The 20,252-nt window shown below is 42.5% G+C and overlaps 1 protein-coding gene across 2 annotated transcripts; it reads right to left on the bottom strand.

Moving 5' to 3' along the window:
* Positions 1-10,694: 10,694 nt before the first annotated feature.
* Positions 10,695-18,573, bottom strand: GMEB1 (glucocorticoid modulatory element binding protein 1). 2 transcript variants are annotated; one of them, XM_073666221.1, is made up of 11 exons: positions 18,420-18,573; positions 18,057-18,215; positions 17,883-17,952; positions 16,675-16,754; positions 16,473-16,597; positions 14,530-14,633; positions 14,291-14,445; positions 14,043-14,174; positions 12,020-12,157; positions 11,789-11,911; positions 10,695-11,511 (listed from the first exon to the last, which is right to left on the bottom strand). In XM_073666221.1, exons 2-11 carry the CDS (start codon positions 18,115-18,117, stop codon positions 10,982-10,984), a joined length of 1,518 nt encoding a protein of 505 aa, XP_073522322.1. In that variant the 5' UTR covers positions 18,118-18,215; positions 18,420-18,573; the 3' UTR covers positions 10,695-10,981. The 2 variants fall into 2 exon arrangements, with proteins under 2 accessions (XP_073522322.1, XP_073522330.1); XM_073666229.1 differs by lacking the exon at positions 17,883-17,952.
* Positions 18,574-20,252: the final 1,679 nt, after the last annotated feature.

Raw genomic sequence — 20,252 nt, 5'->3', positions numbered from 1 at the left:
TCAAATAATTTTTGCCTTTGGTCTTCGTAATACATGGGTCTTAATATGTTATTTTTATAGTTCTTATGTTTTTTGGCTGATGTAGGGGAAAATATAAATAAAAATAAATTGGTCCGAAAAAATAGAAAAGCCAGAATTGTTTTTTTTTTGGCAGTCGCAATACTGCAATAGAATGCAATAAAAGGTGATCAAAACATTGTATCTACCCCACAATGATATCAATAAAAATGTCACCTTGTTAAAGGTTTTGGAAAATGGCGACCAGCGCCTAGAGAATCATATTGCCAGGTTAGTTTTACCTTATATTTTTTTTTTATTTTTGCAATTTCGATGCACTTGGAATTTTTTTCTTGTTTTCCAGTGCATCACATGATAAAATGAATTGTGTCATTCAAAAGTACAACTCGTCCCGCAAGAAGCAAGCCCTCGTACGGCTATGTAGCTCGTCGAAGAAAGGGAGGAAAAAACGGAAATTGGCCTCGGCGGGAAGAGGTTAAAGCAGAATCCCAATAATTTTCAGAAGAGATAAGCTGCTGCCAGAGCCGCTCTCCTTTCCTCAATGAGAAGACATGAGCAAGTCTGGGCAAAACTGTCAGGAAAGATGCTACATTTTTGCGCAACCTCGGGATGACCTAGGACGCCATGGCAACGGGACCCAATCTCCAGGATTGGCAGCAGATGGGGCTCAGAAGGGTCTGACGAATCAGATGATCTGAAGCCAGGTGAGGCAACTATTAAAACACTAATGGGTTAGCTAAGGCTTACTTTATCATGGAAGGCCAGAACGCTAACCGGTTAGAGGTTCAGTCCATAGAACCATCCCTGGATCACACGAGTAGGGCCCAAGCAGGATCACCCTACCCCTTTGTTGTAGCATAGCCTATATAGTGTTCATATTGTCTTTTTAGGGGGAGACACCTAGGCGTTCCACTTCAGCTACTAGGAAGAAAACTAGCAGATGCGCTAATTGTAATGTTAGACTCCCAGGGGGCTACAACAAGAAGCTCTGCGAGGACTGTATTGCTAAACTGCTCAAAGACGAACAGGCCTCACTCCTAACCAGTGTGAAGGCTATAATTAGAGAAGAGGTACAGAGTACAGTATCTGCCCTAAGAGACCTAGGTAAAATATAGAATCAAGTTCAGAAGAAGGAGAATTATCCTACTACTCTGACCATGAAACGGATGAGGATGAAAATCCCATGGCATTTCTACCTGAGGGGAAAAAGAAAAAGGGAATTAGACCTACTGGTAATTCTGTTTCGAAGTAGTCCTTCAGGACAGCACACTAGGAGGTAGTCCTTCCTTGACCTATGACAGGACAGGATCACAGAGAGGTTAAAAGGCCCCTTCCACCTCCACCCTCCAGTGTTTTTACCAATTACCACTGAAGGATGGATGCAGATGGTCTAAATGAGCCACTAGAAACTCATATACAAGAACCACTTTAACACTAGGACTACTGGACTCGTGACCCCGCCTAGAACTACTGAAAGGAGTCATTTTGACTCCTTGCTTGTTTTCGTTTATTTTTAGAGTTTCATTTGTGGTTATTTATTAATAATTATATTTTTTGTAATGTATTATTATTGTGAGATCCAACAGTAATGCTTTTGATTGTTTTTTTTCTGCTTTTCTTATTTTTCTACAGAAAATAATAATTATAATAGACGTTTTTCAAACATTTTTTTTTATTCAAGTGCACACATATAAACAGCAACTGAAGAACAAAAAGCAGAGAAAATGTAGGTGGAGGAGCATAAAAATGAAAATATGGCGCAGAATTCACCTTCTAAACATTTGGTGTTTCGCATTTTAGGCATTGCCTTTGATTTATGGCAGTACATTGCCCACACAAAGACTTACCACAAGTCTTACAATTTCCGACAGATCTATTTTTCTTGCACTTTTCTTTGATCTGGCAAAATTTTGTTTGAACCATCACTTCTGAGCATGTAGAAACTTGGGACGTGGAACCCTTTTCCCTATCTGTGACATAAGGACCACTCAACTCTCTCACAAGCGTTTGCAAAAATGCCTTGCGTGACATTTTTTGGTGGGTAATCTCCTTGAATATTATCCATGCATTTATACCCGCAAAGTCTAAGGCATTTTCAAATGCATGAACAGGCCATCTCCTTGTGCATGTTCGTGTGGTATATTTTCGTGCCATCTGATCCACTACATCTACTCCATATTTTGTTTCATTGTAAAACTTTACCGTTTCTGGAGTTTTTTTAGCGGAATCAGACGCAACAACAACATCTGGATGGACGGAACTCAAAATGACAACATTTTTGTTGGGCTTTCCTTGATATACTGTAAGTGTAAAATTGTCTTCATTTCTAAACACTTTAGTGTTGTACAATTCCTCTTTCATGGATTTTATTTCTTTAGGCACTTCTCGCCTTATCTTGTTCAGTGTTCCCACGATGGTTGTTCCTTTGCTTTTTAGCTGTTTAGCTAATTATTTTACTTCAGTAAAATTATCGGTTGTAACATTGCGACCTTTTTTCAAAAACGGGTCCAATAACTTCATTACCACATGGTCAGCTAAACGGTCCTCAGCACGGCGTGTGTCATCTTTGCCTAGATAAGGGAAGCCATTTGCCAGATATTTGCTCCTCTTATCAACAGCTAGCCAATATTTGTGGCCATATTTATCTGGTTTGGAAGGCATGTACTGCGTGAATGGACACCTAGTTTTGCTTGGGAAAAGTTGCTCATCCACCGTTATGTATGGGCCATGTTTGTAACACGCAATACAATTTTCAATAAACCTGTCCCACACAGTAGAAAATAGAGCAAACTTGTCCGTTTGCAGTCTCTCCGATCGAGTAGATTTCTCATCAAATCTGAGAAACCTCATAATTTCAACAAAGCGGTCCCTAGACATTGTCGCTTTGCAAAACGGTATTCCCCAGTCATTACACCAAATACTGCTAATCGAGTGACGGTTCGTGCCAGATATTCCACGAGCATAGAATATCGCAATGAATGCATCTAGCTCCTCGTCAGATAGAGTAAACTGTAAATTATTGTTCCTGCATGCTTCTGCAAGCGTACAGTTCTTTATATGTGTCAATATGTATGAATCAAAAAATAAACGCCATGCGCTCAAAGGACTATCGATAATGATATTTCTTCTGGCGTATCCTGTAGGGCCAGGTGCTTCTCGAAGAATATTTTGGCTGTCACGCCTACCAGGCAAGTGTTCTCCAATTTCAACAGGTTTCCATTGAATACCATCCGCTGAAACTAGTATTCCTTCAGATTCGCCTTCTCTGGTGTTTGTTGTTGCATTACCTTCGCCGCCATCGTTATCTGTTGTTCTTTCATTTCTGGGACGTTTTGCTGATTTTTTCTGTCCACGACCAGGAGGATGGTCACGAGGCAACATAACTGCATGAGCCCGATCCCCAGTTGATGTGCTTGGAATATCTGTAAAAAAGTTGATGAATATTTAGAATTTTTGTTTTGTAAGGGTCCGTGCACACTGGCTGGATTAGCGGCAGAATATCCGACCGGATATTCTCACCACAATCCGGCCCGTACCTGCCCGCTCAGGTACAGAGCGGAGTTTCATACCTGAAGCTCCGCTCCGAACCCCGGGCTGGAGCCGCTGTCTGGGACGGAGCCGTGCTCGCGCGTAAGCAAGCGCTGCTCTGTCCCTGACAGCGGCTCCAGCCCGGGGTTCGGAGCGGAGCTTCAGGCATGAGCGGGCAGGTACGGCCTGTATTGCGGCAAGAATATCCAGATGGCTATTCAGCCAGAATTCTGCTAGTGTGCACAGGCCCTAACTTGGTGTGTGGAAGAACAAATAAATACACATAACTACTTACCTTCTGGATTTGTTCCTTCTGAGTCTTCAGATTCACTTGATATGTTCTGAGGAATGAAATCTTCATCACTGTCAGAATCAAATACATGTTCCTGCAATTCGGATTCCGATTCATCCTCCGGTATGGACTGCAAAGTAGCCAGAATATCCTGAGGCTTTATCAAACGTCTTCTCTCCATATTCCTCACAAATTCCATAATTCTATATAGTTCCCTGCTGAAAAATAGAAATGAAATGAAAACTAAAAGAAATAACTGTTCTGCCACCTTCAAAAGTAGGTGGGCTGAATCAGTTGACAGACAGCTAAACTATTTCATAACAATTCATACCTGTATGAGTCTTCAGAGCTCGTATGTCTGCGTCTGTTCTCTTTGTCTCTTCAGCTGAACTGAAAGTAAAGTTACTATCCAGAATACTGTCTCCTGCTAGGACCTTAGAAAAACACCACCCTTCATTAGCATAAGATAAGAGCCTAGAGTAAACAAGCTATTTTGTTCAGCATTACACAGTAATACAAGCAGGTAAAACACAAGGAAAATGTGAAAAGTTGACATGTAAATTGAACTACATCTATATGAACATCAGGGTAAATAAGACAGAGTGAAAAAATTATGCACAAAACTTTATAGCAACATTTAGTGACAAAAGGACCTCAAAATATAGTAGGGAGTCAAAATGACTCCCTTCAGTAGTTCTTGGTAAAATTTTGAAAAAAACGCGCAAATTTTTCACCAAAATTATTTATTCTCACAAAATCTTTTTTCACATCATATTTGAGGAAAAGTCACAGAGTTTCAAGCCGGAATTCTGAAAAATGTAGTCACAGAAGAGAAATAAAAAACGAAAGGAGTCAAAATGACTCCATCAGTAGTTCTAGTGTTAACAGCTACAGCTCAACCCAGAGCCATGGCGACCAGACGAACGAATGACTCGCGGGAAGACCGATCCTGCTCCACACCAAAGATAAAAATAAGGGAGGGAATTAATGGTGCGGTCCTGAGGGACTACCTGGAAACAGAATTACAGGTAGGTCTAATTCCCTTTTTCTAGTACGTCCCTCAGGACAGCACACTAGGAGAAATACCAAATAAATAGCACCAGGGTGGGTACAGAAACCTCAATGGACCAAAGTCCTGTGCAGTAACCAGGCCAGATTCTCCTGCGTCTGTCCTGCAAGGGACAGGAACAAACGCTGGAGGGTAGAGGGGCCTTTTAACCTCTCTGTGATCCTGTCCCATCATAGGTCAAGGAAGGACTACCTCCTAGTGTGCTGTCGTGAGGGACGTACTGGAAATATCTGTTTGCATCAGAGGATACAGACGCATTCCTAAAGGCAATCAGACACTATGAAGATAGAGGACCCCTCGGAGCCATTATCAGTCCAAGACGAGATGTTTAGTGGCCTAAGAGTCCACAGGAACAGGGTTTTTCCGGTAAACAAACACGTCCTGGTAATGATCTTGGAGGAATGGGAAGATGTGGGGAAAAAGTTAGTTATCTCAAGAGATTTTAAATCTCGCCTTCCCTTTGACCCGGAAGAGATGATGAAGGTATGGGAAGAGACTCTGAGGATCAACATACCAGTGGCCAGGGTAGCTAGGAAGACCGCTATACCCTTTGAGCATTCTTCCAGTCTAAAGGATCAAACGGATAAAAGATCGGAGGACCTTCTTCAAAAGACCTGGGAATCCTCTTCGGCCATTATTAAGACAAATATTGCTGCTACCCTCAGTCGCCAGATCAATGTCTCTTTGGATAGAGGAGTTGGCAGATCATTTAAAGAACAAAACTCATAGGGAAGAAATTCTGAAATCAATAACCTTGCTGAAGATGGCAACTGATTTCATGGCTGACACCTCGGCAGAGTCGGTTCGGTTTGCCGCAAGAAACAGAGCACTGTCCAATGCAGCAACAAGGTCTCTCTGGCTGAAAACATGGTCAGGGAATACACATTCAAAAAATAAATTATGCTCAATTCCCTTCTCAGGCCAACAGGTGTTTGGGCCAGACTTGGATGAGCTTCTTGAAAAATCTTCTGATAAAAGGAAATGATTGCCCGAAGAAAAACCAAGGAGGATGCCTTCCTTTGGGAAAACACACTCTCAACCCAGACAGGACTGTATAGGAAAAGGGAAATCGAGAAAGTGGAGTAAGGCTATGTGCCCATGATGCAGAAATGCTCAGGATTTTTTCCTGAGGGTTTCTGCATCTCCCTGGCAGAAAAAAACGCATGCAGATTGTACATGCGTTTTCCTGCCAGGGACATGCGGAAGTGAAGCGTTCTTCACTTGCATTTCCGCATGCGGGTTGACAAACAGCATGGATTTATATAGTGTGACCCGAGAGAATGGTAAAAAATAAAAACTATACTTACCCTCTGATGGTCCCCGGTGTCCTGCTTCCGTCCGTTCTCCCTTGCCGGCAGCGGTACACTGAAGGACCTGCCGATGTCAGCGTCGCGTGACCAGTCACATGACTATGACGTCAGCGCAGGTCCTTCAGTCCATCACGAACTGCCGGAATGCGAGGAGGAGCGCATCGGGGGCCGCCAGAAGGTAAGTATATATTTATTTTTTATTTTATTCTTTTTTTTTTTTAGTTTTCTATGGTACCCAGGTCCGGAGGAGAGTCTCCTCTCCTCCACACCTGGGTACCATCCGCACATTAGAACGCATGGAATGCGCATCTACATATAGTGATGCGTAATCCATGCGATCGAATGCAAGTCAATGGCGGCGAAAACGCAGCACTTCCGCAAAATAATTGGTAGTGCTGCGTTTTTTTCCGCAATGAATGCGCAGCGGAAATTTCCGCAGCATGTGCACAGCACATGCGGATTATCATTGGGGAACATGGCAGACCTTCTACCATGCGTTTTTTAAGCGTTTCTGCAGCGTTTTTGCCGCTGCGGAAGCGCTTAAAAAACGCATTGTGGGCACGCAGCCTTATTCAAAAGGCAGTAGAGGAAGAGGCTCCTTTCATAACCAAGGATCTGGCACCAACAGGCAATGACGCCAGAGGAGTCTTCAATATTTCTCCAGAGGCTGGCAAGAGATAACCAAAAAAATCAATGGGATTTTGCAGACGGTCTCTCAGGGATACAGGATAGAGTTCACCCGTACACCTCCCGAAAGATTTTGCCTAACATCGGGCCAATCTCCAAAAGACCATCAGAGGCTCCTAGAGGACCTAAAAGAACTCATGAGTTTAGAAGTAGTCGTACAGGTACCACCTACCCAACAATATCAGGGCCACTACTCAAGTCTATTCTCCATAAAGAAGCCAAGGGAAGAGTTCCGAACGGTAATCAACTAAAAACCACTAAATCAGTGGGTTCTTTACAAACAGTTCAAGATGGAATCCCTAAAATCCATCATACCTTTAATAAAGAAGGAATTCAGTTATGAGCACGTTAGACCTAACAAGTGCCTATTATCAGGTCCCCATACATCCATCATGCCAAAAATTCCTGATTCGCAATAAAGGATCAAGGAAAAATACAACATCTTCAATTTCAATGTCTTCCGTTCGGTCTCTCCTCTGCACACAAATTTTTACGAAGATGATGGTAGAGATAATGGCTTTTCTAAGGGAGAAGGACATCTAATCATTCCATATTTAGACGACCTGCTACTAATAGCGGACTCTACGGACCAGATGAGCTCCCATTTATGCACAACCATTTCAGTTCTGGAAGGTCTGAGATAGCTGATAAATTTAAAAAAAAAAAACAAAACCAGAAAAGAGGAAGATTTTCCTGGGAGTTTTTCTGGATTCCGAGCTGCAGTGCTCCTTCTCGACTCTACACAATCAGGAGAGAAATTCAAACAATCCAGAAAAAGAAATGGATCTAGATAAGGAAAGCAATGAGGGTTCAGGGCTTGATGACCTCATGTATCTCCTGCATCCAATGGGAGTCAGTTCCATTCAAGGGCTCTACAACGAGAGATTCTATCCTCCTGGGATGGCAGAACAGCGACACTGGACAGTAGGAGGAGATTATCAGCAAAAGCAAAAAAGTCTCTATCCTGGTGGACGATTCCAACAAATCTCACAAGAGCCAGACCCTGGATCATCTAACCTTCTGTAAAGATCACTACAGATGCAAGCCACAGGGGCTGGGGAGCTCATATAGAAGATCGTTATCTTCAGGGAATATGGCCTGCAACAGTAAGAGAAAGATCTTCAAATTACAAAGAGCTCAGGGCAGTGTGGGAAGCATTACCCAGATGTCAAATACATCTAAAAGGTCAGCACATCAAAATATTTTCCGACAATTCAACTACAGTCTCTTTCCTCCTTCATCAGGGAGGACCAAAGCATTACCATCTTCAGTTGATATCAGAAAGAATATTCTGTTGGGCAGAAAATACAGTTAGATCAGTCACAGCACTACACCTAAAAGGAACAACAAATCAGGTGCAGATTTCCTGAGCAGGGGAACAGTTCAACCTTCAGAGTGGTCTCTGAACGAAGAAGTTTTTCTTCAATTGACAACGCTGGGGTATGCCGACAGTAGTTATTTGCCTCAACACAAAACACAAAAACAAAGGAGGTTCTTTTCAGTGAACCCAAGAGACAGTCTAACTGGAATAGATGCTCTGTCCCAGAGATGGGATATGGATCTAGCGTACGCTTTTCCACCCCTCGCATTAATTTCAAAGGTGTTGAAAAAGATTCAGGAAAACCAGGCAACGGTGCTTTTAATAGTTCCGTACTGGCCCAAGAGGAGCTAGTTTTCCCTGCTGAGGAGAATGTCGCTAGAAGACCCGATACTGCTGCCCATAAGACAGGACCTTCTGTTTCAGGGTCCACTATACCATCAAAATCTGGTGATGCATCTACATCTATTGGCCTGGATCCTGAGAAAGAGATTCTAAGATCAAAAGAACTCTCAGAAGCAGTTATTTCCAAAATGCAAGGAAGCAGAAAGGCGGTGACTTCGGCCATCTATCTGAAGATCTGGAAGAAGTTTTATTCCCAGAGTAAGACTCCAATTTCCATCACGTCAGGACCAGACATTCCAGAGATACTAGATTTTCTTCAAAAAGGGTTTGATAAAGGGCTGAGACCTAATACTTGTACTTTTAAAGTATCAGCCTTGGGGTCATTCTTTGACTATCCACTAGCAAATCACCCTTGGATAGTCAGATTCAACTCTGACCTACAATAACGAGCTTGGTGCCCCCATGGGACCTCAATCTAGTATTAAACGCTCTATGCAAGAAACCATATGAGCCTTTAGATCAGGCACAGTTAAAGTTTAGAACCTTTAAGGCGGTCTTCCTTGTTGCAATAACTACAGCAAGACGTATTAGTGAAATCCAGGCCCTTTCTATTAAAGATCCATACCTGAAATCTAGGAAGACTGTCTCGTCCTAAGATTAAACTCAGCATTCCTACCTAAAGGTAGCTATCGATTTCCACAGGAGTCAGGAGATTGGTATAATTTTGGCAGAAGGATGGCAAGACAATCAGAAGGAACTTTCTTTCCACTCCCTGGATGTTAAAAGAACGATTCTACAATAGCTGGAGATCACAGAAGACTGGAGAGTTGATTCAAACCTTTTTATCCAATTCGGTGGAAGAAACAAAGGAAGGAAAGCGTCAAAATCTACTCTCGCTAGGTGGATAAAGTCAACGATCAGCTTAGCTTACATGAAAGCAGGACAATCTCCCCCAGAGAACATCAGAGCTCACTCAACAAGAGCAATGTCTGCTTCATGGGCAGAGGGAGCAGGGGCCTCTGTGGATCACATCTGCAGAGCAGTGACCTGGTCAAGCCCAAGTACTTTTTGTAGACTTTACAAATTGAACGTTCTGTCAAATCAACAGACGGCCTTTAGGAGGAAAGTCCTCCAAGCAGTAATCCTGCCCTAAAAGGAGTTATTTGATATTTCTCCTGGTGGTGCTGTCAGGAGGGCTCTCCTGGAAAGTAGGAATTAGTCCTACCGGTAATGATATTTCCAGGAGTCCATCATGACAGTACCATTCCCTTCCCTTTGATTTCCTGTCTGTTACGTGAAGTGAACATGTATACAAGGAAATTCAATAAAGACATTTGTTGCATCCATCCTGGTGTGGTACTTGGGAAAAAAAAAAAAAAAAATCACTGGAGGGTGGTGGTGGGGACGGGTTATTCAACCTCTTCTGTGTTTCCTGTCCCTATCAAGGATAAGAAGGACGACCTCCGGGTGGTGCTGTCATGATGGACTCCTGGAAATACCATTACCGGTAGGACTAATTCCTGCTATCGATTTTTGTCAGCACCACAGAACAAAAGGCACAAAATTAAGCAGGATGCTACTTATTCCACACAAAGAAACCGAGGCTTGGTAACGTTAAGATTAATCCATGTGCATATCAATGAAATCTACATTGGATTTCTGCGGTGGAAATGGATGTCTGGATAAAAATATGTCCCAATTTACACAAATCTTAGACTTCATTAAGATGTCCGTGAAACACAGGCCAAGTACGGACTAGTCACGGATCTCCTGACCTGAACTTGACAGCCTCAATCATATATGAGGCTGCTTCAATTCAGGTAAGGAGACCCACGACCAGTCCACACATCATGGTCCGTACATGGAGCATAATTCACGGACATCTGAATTTGGCCTTAGGCTTCCTTCATGGAGTTTCTTCTTGGAGACGTTTAGTAACACTTTTCTGGATATTTTCAAAACAGAGATTTCCACAAAAAGTTTCTCCGTTAGTCCATGCAGAAACAAGTGTTTTCTGCTTGAGGTTTTCTGTTTAATGAAATGAATGATCCTTCTATCATTTTTTGGTATGATTTACCACCTCCATGGTAATGCCAGTATATAAAATAAAACATCATTACAAAATACAACAATACATTTGTTATTTTAATAAAAAAATTAGCTTTTGACATTGATATTTTTACACACTATGTACAGGAAAAGCGCAGACTGCACTTATATTTATAGGCTTCTCTGAAAGGGCCCATCCTTTAAAAGGCAAAGCCTCCATCTCGCCTATTAACGCTGCTTTTGACTATAAGCCAACGTTTAAAAAAAAAAAAAAAAAAAAAAGTAATAAAGAGGGTGTCTAATATAATAAATTAGGTTTATTTCCAATTAACGCTAGAACTATTTCAATCTCCGTACTATGGCTGTTACTCATCTTCTAACACCACAATTTCCACATCATGCAAGTCATCAGAGTGTCCAACCCCTAAAACCTTTCCATCACCAAGCTGCATCACCTTAGATCCACCTTCAGGGTCCGGTGCTGGGTCTATCTGAATGATAGTCTGTCCCTCTTCTCCAACTCCATCCTGCCCAAGTCCTGAATCCATTGCGACAAGCTCTACTGGACTCATAACTGCACCTAAGGACCCTGAATCCTGCATTTCTGTTGCTAATACAGTAAGGGCATCACCTCCCCCAGTTTTGCCTAGTACAGTGGTATACCGTAAACCACCTAAAGAAAACTGCTGTCCGACTGGTGCTAATGTGAGTGGAGAGAGCACTGTATACTGTGGCTGAGATGACTGAGTACTTAAAGTACCAGCAGATGCTGGCCGTTGAAGTCTAGGCCTCTTGGGGGGTTTAGGAGTGTTAACAGGCATTAGGACCACATTCTGAAGAATTGGAGAGTGACTGCCTTCCTGCTTCTTTTGTTCTTCAAGCTGCCTTTCAAGATCTGGAAAATAATTAAAAAAAATATATATAAAAATGCATTGCTATATAATTTCAGTCAATTTGAACATTTTCTCACACTGAACTCTCTCACGTCTATCTATTTTTATTTGAAAAATCAACACTAGGAACAGATCTCAGAAAAGGGAAGGGAATATGGGCTACTGAAAAATGTAGCTCTCCAAAAGAAAGTTCATCAGGTGTAGACAACAAATGCAGAATCCTTTGTACTAGAAATTACAGTTTGTTGAAAAAAAAAACAACCAAAAAAAACCACTCACCGGCAAGTGTATAATGATATTGTTCTTCCCTCTGATCTGCCCGATTCCTTTTTCGCCCAAGAACTTTTTTCACAACATCCAGGAGACCAAATGTTTGAGCAATGTTACTGAGTACAGTGGCATCTAGGAGCCGGACAGACTAGTTATTTTTTAGGTTTACTTTTCCATAAATGTTAATGAGATAATTCTTATATTCTGAAGTGTGACGTCCCCTAGATCAATCTGACTCACCTGTAATTTGAAAGGGTTGTTGGTCTATTCTCTGTTGGACACCAGTTAAAATCTCTTCGATTTCATTCTGGACCTTGCAGATAACTTCATCCATAAGTCCGACATCAGAGATCCCTTTCCAGAAAAGAAGAGTCTCTTCTGAAAGGAGAATATTTACAAACTTTTTTTCTATAATATGCCAACTTGTGCATGGTAATTATGTATTGCATTTCTTATCAAGCAACAGGATAAATGCTAAACCTCATCCAGACATTATTTTCACATATGTGTTCTATCTGCAATATTCACAGATAAAAAAAAAAAAAAAGACTATAATGAGTATGTGTTCTATCTGTCTTTTTTTAGATGTGAAAAAAAAATGGATGTTTAATGAGGTCATAGTCTAAGAGGAGTTTTACACGATTGTAAATAGCTGACACTGTCTATGTTAGGGAGCTTAGGAAAGTTAAAATACCATCTCTCAGTCAGGCAGACATTTTTGTATTAGGGCACTTGTTAGGAGCTCAGACAAAAGTAAGCTTGTGAGAAGCAAGTTGAGGCACTCCATATATATGCACTACTACAGTTTTGCTGACCACAGTGACATTCAGTAAAAGCGCAGCTATGACAATATTGTAAAATCATATTGTAATCAGTTGTAGAACAAATATAACTGCTGCTCCCCACCCACTATTAGGCCACATTCACACGGCAGTGTTTGGTCAGTATTTTACATCAGTATTTGTAAGCCAAAACCAGTAGTGAGCCAAAAATGCACAAGTAGTGCACGTATTTTTATATTATACTTTTTCTCTGATTGTTCCTCTCCTCCCCTTAAATTCCACATATTCACAGACATGGCGAAACGACTAAGTATGGCCTGTGTGTTTGTACCATTTTCTAGCCTGGGTTGACTTCCAAAAACAACAGGCTTTAAACTTTAGACATGTATACTTCAATCTCAGGATCAGTGGTGATACCAGAGGTTAGACCCCCACCAACGATTAAAGCGCACCTGTCAGCAGGATTGTGCTCAGTAAACTACATACACTGTTAGGTGGGCGCCATTAAACTTATTAAAATGATACCTTGGCTGATGAAATCCGTCCTGTGGTTCTTTTTTAATCTTTATTTTCAGTTTTGAGATAATGATATTCTCGTGCTTAGGGGAAGCCTTTGAGGAGGGGCTCTATCTGGTGCTCTGCTTATGTATTCGACTGTATGCCTTCTGACAGGTCACTGTGCCTTCAGTAATCTGCCTCTTATTTTACATACTGCATGTGTAATTCTGTGGGTCAAATCCAGAAATTTGCCAGCAACAATGTAGTGCCGGCCCCCGCGAATGCGCAGTAGTATATCTCGTTTGCCGAGAGATGCAAGCTCGGCCAGCGGCGCCATATTGCTGAAGCCAATTTTTTTTTTCTGCAGCAAAATGGCACCTGCGCAGTAGCCGCCAGCAGCCCCATTGTGCTTGAGGAAAAAGAAATTTGCCTGCAGCAGTATATGGCACCACAGGCAAATTTCTGGATTTGTACCATAGAATTACACATGCAGTATTTAAAATAGGAGGCAGGCCACTAAAGGCACAGTGACCTGTCAGAAAGCAGACACAGGAATACATAAGCAGAGCACCAGATAGAGCCCACCCTACAGGCTGCCCCGAAGCAAGAGAATATAATTATCTCAAAACTGAAAGTAAACATTAAAAAAGAACCACTGGATGGATTTCATTGACCAATGTATCATTTTTATTAGTGTAATGTTGCCCAACTGACAGTGTATGTGGTTTACTGAGCACAATCCTGCTGACACGTGCGCTTTAAGTCATGACACATCTTAAATATGCCATTGATTCTTTGCTATCCTATGCATTTGTGCATGTACTAGCAATGATCTGTACTGTGCAATGCTTTAAGAAGGAATTTATTGATGCAGTTCCTTTAAAATGTTACTACAGGAGATGGCAAGCATTCAAATACAATACTTAATTCCAATTAAAAAAAAAATAAAGAAACAGTGGATACACAAGTCTGAGTTTTCCTACCAGATAGCTCTTCGCCATCTTTTTTGCCTCGGTCATCTCTATTCATCTGTACTGTAGCAGTGAGTCCTGAACCCCATTCAATAGTACCATCTTCCACAGTCTCCTCTGATACAGTCACCGTAGAAAGAGGCCCTTTAGATTAAAACAGCAGGTATTACCAATGGACATGTGTGCCGGATATTTTCTTTATGTCACAACCTATGCCATCTTCAGAATCAACAAGAAGCTTCAAGCATGTAAATGCATACCTTCCCCTGTGGGTGGGCTCTGCACAACATTGCTTTGACCGGGAACAGGGGCACGAGCACTACTAATGAGCAGATCGAACTTAGTACTTCGGCATGTGTTGGTGCAGAGCTTCTCATGCTGATAAAAATCAATCTGGCCAGAATCCATCATTTTTCTGTAATGGAATGGGAACATTATTAACATAGCACTGCATGATATATGATAAAGATTCATAGGAAAGTTTCTACAAACTTTTTACCGTAACATGACTCCTTCAAGCCGAATGGCTCTCTTCCAATCCTTTAAAGTTGATTTTCCAGCCAAATGAACAAAGTGCTTAGGGCTAATCATCTGGTCATTAAACTAAATAAAGAAGGGTAAATGAAAAGTGTGTAAGATGGTAAAAAGCATTAATATCAGCAACTCTGGGGAAAATAGCTTGATATCAATGAGTAAATAGTGCATATTTTTCTTTATCCCAAAAGACAATTGTACATTGTGATAGAGCTACTATATGTAGTAAAGGGTACTATTTATCTTAATGGAGGTCATTCCATTGGTTTTTTTTTTAATTAATCAATGATGTGAAATACACATTACATACTGAAGAAAAAGATATTATCCATGCAGATATACCTCGCTATAGTTATGTCTCAAGGCTTCTCACTTTTGCAAAGGCAAGTAAATAAGAAGGGGGTCCTATAGATCATTTCTTCCACTAAATTACAATTTGCAAAGTGTAGAGGAGTAAAGAAAGGCATCTATTAATATGTCTGGTCATGTGTGCAGGCAGGGATTTGCTGTCCCATACTAATTGGTCTTCTGTTTTTAGAGCAGGTGAAGTGCGGTAAATGTGCAGCAAACTGGTGGTGGTTCAGGTCCCGAGATCGTTTTTTGTGAGCAATCAGTGGAGATCTGCAGCGCTCTGCTCAGAAGGCAGAAAAAAAGCTCTCACACAGAGCAAGGTACAGGCTCAACGGAAAGACTAGAATCTTGTACAGTGTGTTTTAAGGGCTCACAGGCTGCACATTCATGTAAAAGCTGAGTAAACGCTTTTTTTTTCTGTTTAGCAATTTTTGAAGAATTCAGGAACCCCCAACGATGTGCTATACATTAAGGAATTAAAGAGGAGCTGGATATTAAATAAAACGATAGGTATACTCTAATCTTCAATTAAAGGGGTTGGTTGTCCACTATTTGGATAACCCCTTTAATTACAATATCCCCCCCCCCCCCATGTAGAATAAAAACAGCTCCCTACCGATGTTGTTCCAGCGATGTTATTAGATCATAAGAGCCCTGCAGTCAGAGGCCGCTTCATTCCCACTTCCTTTGGACAAAACTGAAATCTGCAAAAAGCAAGAGCTGCCGCTGCTCCCTGACTTTCCTCATATATCAGTTACGTCTGAAGGAAGTGAAAATAAAACAGCACATTAGCGACCTCTGATTGGCTGTAGGGCTCATGTGACATAACATCACACTGGAACGGAACCAGAGGCAAGTATATGGTGTTTTTATTCTATGTAAAGGATTATAATTGAGAAGAGATTGTAAGAGTAGTGGACAACTCTTATATTGGATGGCCCAACTTAGCAAGGTATCATCTATCCCAAGATAAAAGTTCAAAAGGTGCCTTTTCTGAACGGAGCAAAAGCCAGACATGTGCAGCACTGCTCTATTTACTGTGAATACAATGTATGGATTGCCATCCATTCTGAAGAGCAACATCGGTCGAGATTGGTGGGATTGATTGGCAACTTGTGATGTGGGGCAACCCCTTTAAGCAATCTTTAACAGTAAAAATCATGAAATATATGTTATTTAGTATTTTATACAACCCCCAACCAGGGCTGTGGAGTCGGAGCCCATTTTGGTGGAGTCGGTATAAAATGTACCAACTCCGACTCTTAAAATATATAATAAATTGGGTACAGTAGTTCAATGCAGTTTGTGGGGAATATTTTTTCGTAAGAATTTGGGAAAGTTATAAAATGTCCCATAAATGTCTGTCCTATTCCTGATCTAAGGGTCTAGACTTTTAGCGGAGATTAATCTGTGCTACAGTAAATTTATCACTTAAGCATGAGCCATGTATGAGGGAGTCATGGAGTCGGAGTCATTGAAATTGAGGCGTTGGAGGTTTAGCTTACCGACTCCACAGTCCTGCCCCCAACACTACCACCACTATTTCCAGAAATTTACCTTCACACACTTAACATTGATTCCAGGACACACAAATTTCTTCCAGAGTAAAACTGCCTTGCTGTCTCCACAAGTGATCGGATATGCAATATCAATGTCATCACTCAAATCTACTGTGGAACCATCTACATGGAAATAGAATAACATTTTTCATTGAATGCTCCTCTGGCGAGTAAAAGCGTAGTAGTCTTCCTTTACTTACCCAGCGTATCTCCCATCTTCAGAGTGTGAGTCTCCAATGATACAACAGCAGCGTTAGTGTCAGCCATCTCCTCATATAGTCTGAAAAAATACAGTAGCAGTTATGTTATTAGCATTAAGGTGAAGTCTATGATATATAAAACAAAATAAATTGTTTATTCCACACTGGCCTCAACTGTGCCTTATTGTTTATCCTGCAAAGCAGCTCACTATGGTTGGGAATCTGCTATGTGTGTGTGTCCCATGGGATCTTTCCACTGCAGACCTCCAACATTTTGTTGAGGAAATGCAGTGGTATTTACGCACATTTCACCCTCTGTACTGCAAAGGGTGAAATCTGCAACAATATCCACAGAATAAATTGACATGCATTGCTGTACACTTAAATTCCACAGCACTTGCTTATTTACATCACTCCTAGTTGCTAATGCCAACAAGAATTTTCAATGCATTATTGGTAAATGTCTTGTCTAACTGGCAAATAATGACACTCAATACACACTTTGTATGAAGCAATTGTCTAATGCTGCAGATTTCCCATACAGCACATGCAAGAGATTTCGTGAAACATCATTCCTAACAGTAGGTAGCGGATATTCCATGTGCAAATCTGCTGCATATACACCTTGTGGGAACATAGGTACATTTCTAGGACATTCTGTGGCGAAACCACAACTAAAAATTTCCTGTGTCATTCATATGTCTGGAATTTTCTTTCATTAAAGGAAACCCATCGGGTCCATAAGCGCTATTAAATCTCCACTGTTAGGTTGTACAACCTTATTTCTGAATTAAAACGATGTGTTTCTTGTACTATATAAATGCACCTATTTGTGCAAATTCATCTTGTATACCGCCACAGACTGCCCTACCATACGGTACCACTCAATCCCGCTCCCTCCATACGGTACCACTCAGCAGGGCTGTGGAGTCAGAGTCCATTTTGGTGGAGTCGGCATAAAATGGACCAACTCCTAAAATACATAATAAATTGGGTACAGTAGTTCAATGCAGTTTGTGGGGAATATTTTTTCATAAGAATTTGGGAAAGTTATGAAATGTCCTATAAATGTCTGTCCTATTCCTGATCTAAGGGTCTACAGTTTTAGCTGAGATGAATCTGTGCTACAGTAAATTTATCACTTATACATGAGCCATGTATGAGGGAGTCGGAGTCATGGAAATTGAGGCGTCGGAGGTTTGGCTTACCGACTCCACAGTCGTACCACCCAGTCCCGCTCCCTCCGTACGGTACCACCCAGTCCCGCTCCCTCCGTCACTTGAATTAATAAATTATTCATTAGGACATTTTCAGCAGTAACAATGGCATAAAGCATGTGTACACCTAGGCAGATGTAGTGCAAATCCCGTCCATCAGCTTACCCATGGGGGATCGGCTGCAGCTGTAGGATGACCTGCGTCTTGGTATCTTCTGGATCTTCATCTTCTGTGTAGTCACTGGGGATCACCACTACATCCCCCATGGGGACAGTAACCGCAGCGTTCGCCATGTGTCACATCAGGTTAGCTTTAGTTGGTGACCTGACAAGAAATACAATTATACTTCAGCTGCAGACTTCTCATTTCACAGAGACCCCATTACATGTGCAGGTATACTACAAGCTTCACTACAGCCATAAGCCACAGCACAATGTATACCTGCCCAACTGACTGCTATCCTCCACAGGGTGCAGAGCCAGTGCCAAGTGCACGGAGACTAGTAAACAATCCCCCCTAGAAGATTACCTGAAAGCCTGCACCTCCAGGGACGCTCACAGCTCCACACCCCAAGATTCCCGGATCTCAGCAGGCCGCGCATGCGTGTTACCCACACAGCGCGTCGCCGATACTTCCGGTCCTGTCGTAAATCACGTGACCAACAGAAAACGTGCACATGAGTCCAGTGTGGCGTTCCCTCCCGGATGTGGCCGGATGTGGCCGGATGCTCGCTCCTCTCCCCAGCAGTTCCTCCTGTCAGCTGTTCACTGATCGTCTGCAGGGAAGACTCACCGCACATGTCGTTTTGGAATTATTTTTTTTTTTACACTTTTATATTTTTTATTTCTATAGGGTCTACAAATCCTGCAATTATTTACTTAGCTTTGGGGAACTATGTGAAAGTTGTATTTAGTTTCTTATTGCTTTTTGTAGAGTTTAATCAGACAGGTTTGCTAGACTGTAACCTTTGCCATCTGTACACCTGTCATATGGGTGGAGCTTTGCGATAAAGGGTGGGACCATGACCCAGGCTGCAGACAGGTCATCACAACAGAAATGCCCTGTAGTGTGGTGACCATGCTGCAAAAGACAAATTTTGGCACAACCGCTTAATGAATCGGGGCTACGAGTGACTTTTATGTTACGAAAAGCGACAATAAATTGAATGCAGATTTTGGCATACGTGCTCCAGCCAGCCTTGCACCAAGAGTGGCGTGTAAAATGATCTGCCCAGACAAAACCATCCTCCATACATCACCTCCGCTAGCTGTCTGCCCAGACACCACCAGCCTCCATACATCACCTCCGCTAACTGTCTGCCCAGACACCACCAGCCTCCATACATCACCTCCGCTAGCTGTGTGCCCAGACAACACCAACCTCCATACAGCACCTCCGCTAGCTGTGTGCCCAGACATCACCAGCCTCCATACATCACCTCCGCTAGCTGTGTGCCCAGACATCACCAGCCTCCATACATCACCTCCGCTAGCTGTGTGCCCAGACATCACCAGCCTCCATACATCACCTCCGCTAGCTGTGTGCCCAGACATCACCAGCCTCCATACATCACCTCCGCTAGCTGTGTGCCCAGACATCACCAGCCTCCATACATCACCTCCGCTAGCTATCTGCCCAGACATCACCATCTTCCATACATCACCTCCGCTAGCTGTGTGCCCAGACATCACCAGCCTCCATACATCACCTCCGCTAGCTGTGTGCCCAGACATCACCAGCCTCCATACATCACCTCCGCTAGCTATCTGCCCAGACATCACCATCTTCCATACATCACCTCCGCTAGCTGTGTGCCCAGACATCACCAGCCTCCATACATCACCTCCGCTAGCTATCTGCCCAGACATCACCATCTTCCATACATCACCTCCGCTAGCTGTCTGCCCAGACATCACCGGCCTCCATACATCACCTCCGCTAGCTATCTGCCCAGACATCACCATCTTCCATACATCACCGGCCTCCATACATCACCTCCGCTAGCTGTCTGCGTAGACATCACCAACCTCGATACAACACCTCCGCTAGCTGTCTGCCCAGAAATCACCATCCTCCATACATCACCTCCGCTTGCTATCTACCCAGACATCACCATCTTCCATAAATGACCTCCGCTAAATGTCTACCCAGACCTCACCAGCCTCCATACATCACCTCCGCTAGCTGTCTGCCCAGACATCACCATCCTCCATACATCACCCCCGCAAACTGTCTGCTCAGACATCACCATCCTCCATACATCACCCCCGCAAACTGTCTGCTCAGACATCACCAACCTCCATACATCACCTCCGCTAGATGTCTGCCCAGACATCACCAGCCTCCATACACCACCTCCGC

Source organism: Phyllobates terribilis, unplaced genomic scaffold (genome assembly GCF_046119375.1).
Source record: "Phyllobates terribilis strain yellow unplaced genomic scaffold, ASM4611937v1 Scaffold_2__4_contigs__length_985480577, whole genome shotgun sequence".
Lineage (NCBI taxonomy): Eukaryota > Metazoa > Chordata > Amphibia > Anura > Dendrobatidae > Phyllobates > Phyllobates terribilis.
Note: the sequence above shows the minus strand (reverse complement) of the source record. Positions and strands in the feature narration are given on the sequence as shown.

Bases quoted from the DNA above. Each gene is read 5' to 3' on its own strand.
- GMEB1 (XM_073666221.1), bottom strand. From the start codon at position 18,117: ATGAAGATCCAGAAGATACCAAGACGCAGGTCATCCTACAGCTGCAGC. The intron at 16,755-17,882 runs GTAAGCCAAACC...GTATTTTTTCAG, and splicing joins GTGGTACGACTGTGGAGTCG to ACTATATGAGGAGATGGCTG. The intron at 14,175-14,290 runs GTATGCATTTAC...TTTAATCTAAAG, and splicing joins GAGCCCACCCACAGGGGAAG to GGCCTCTTTCTACGGTGACT.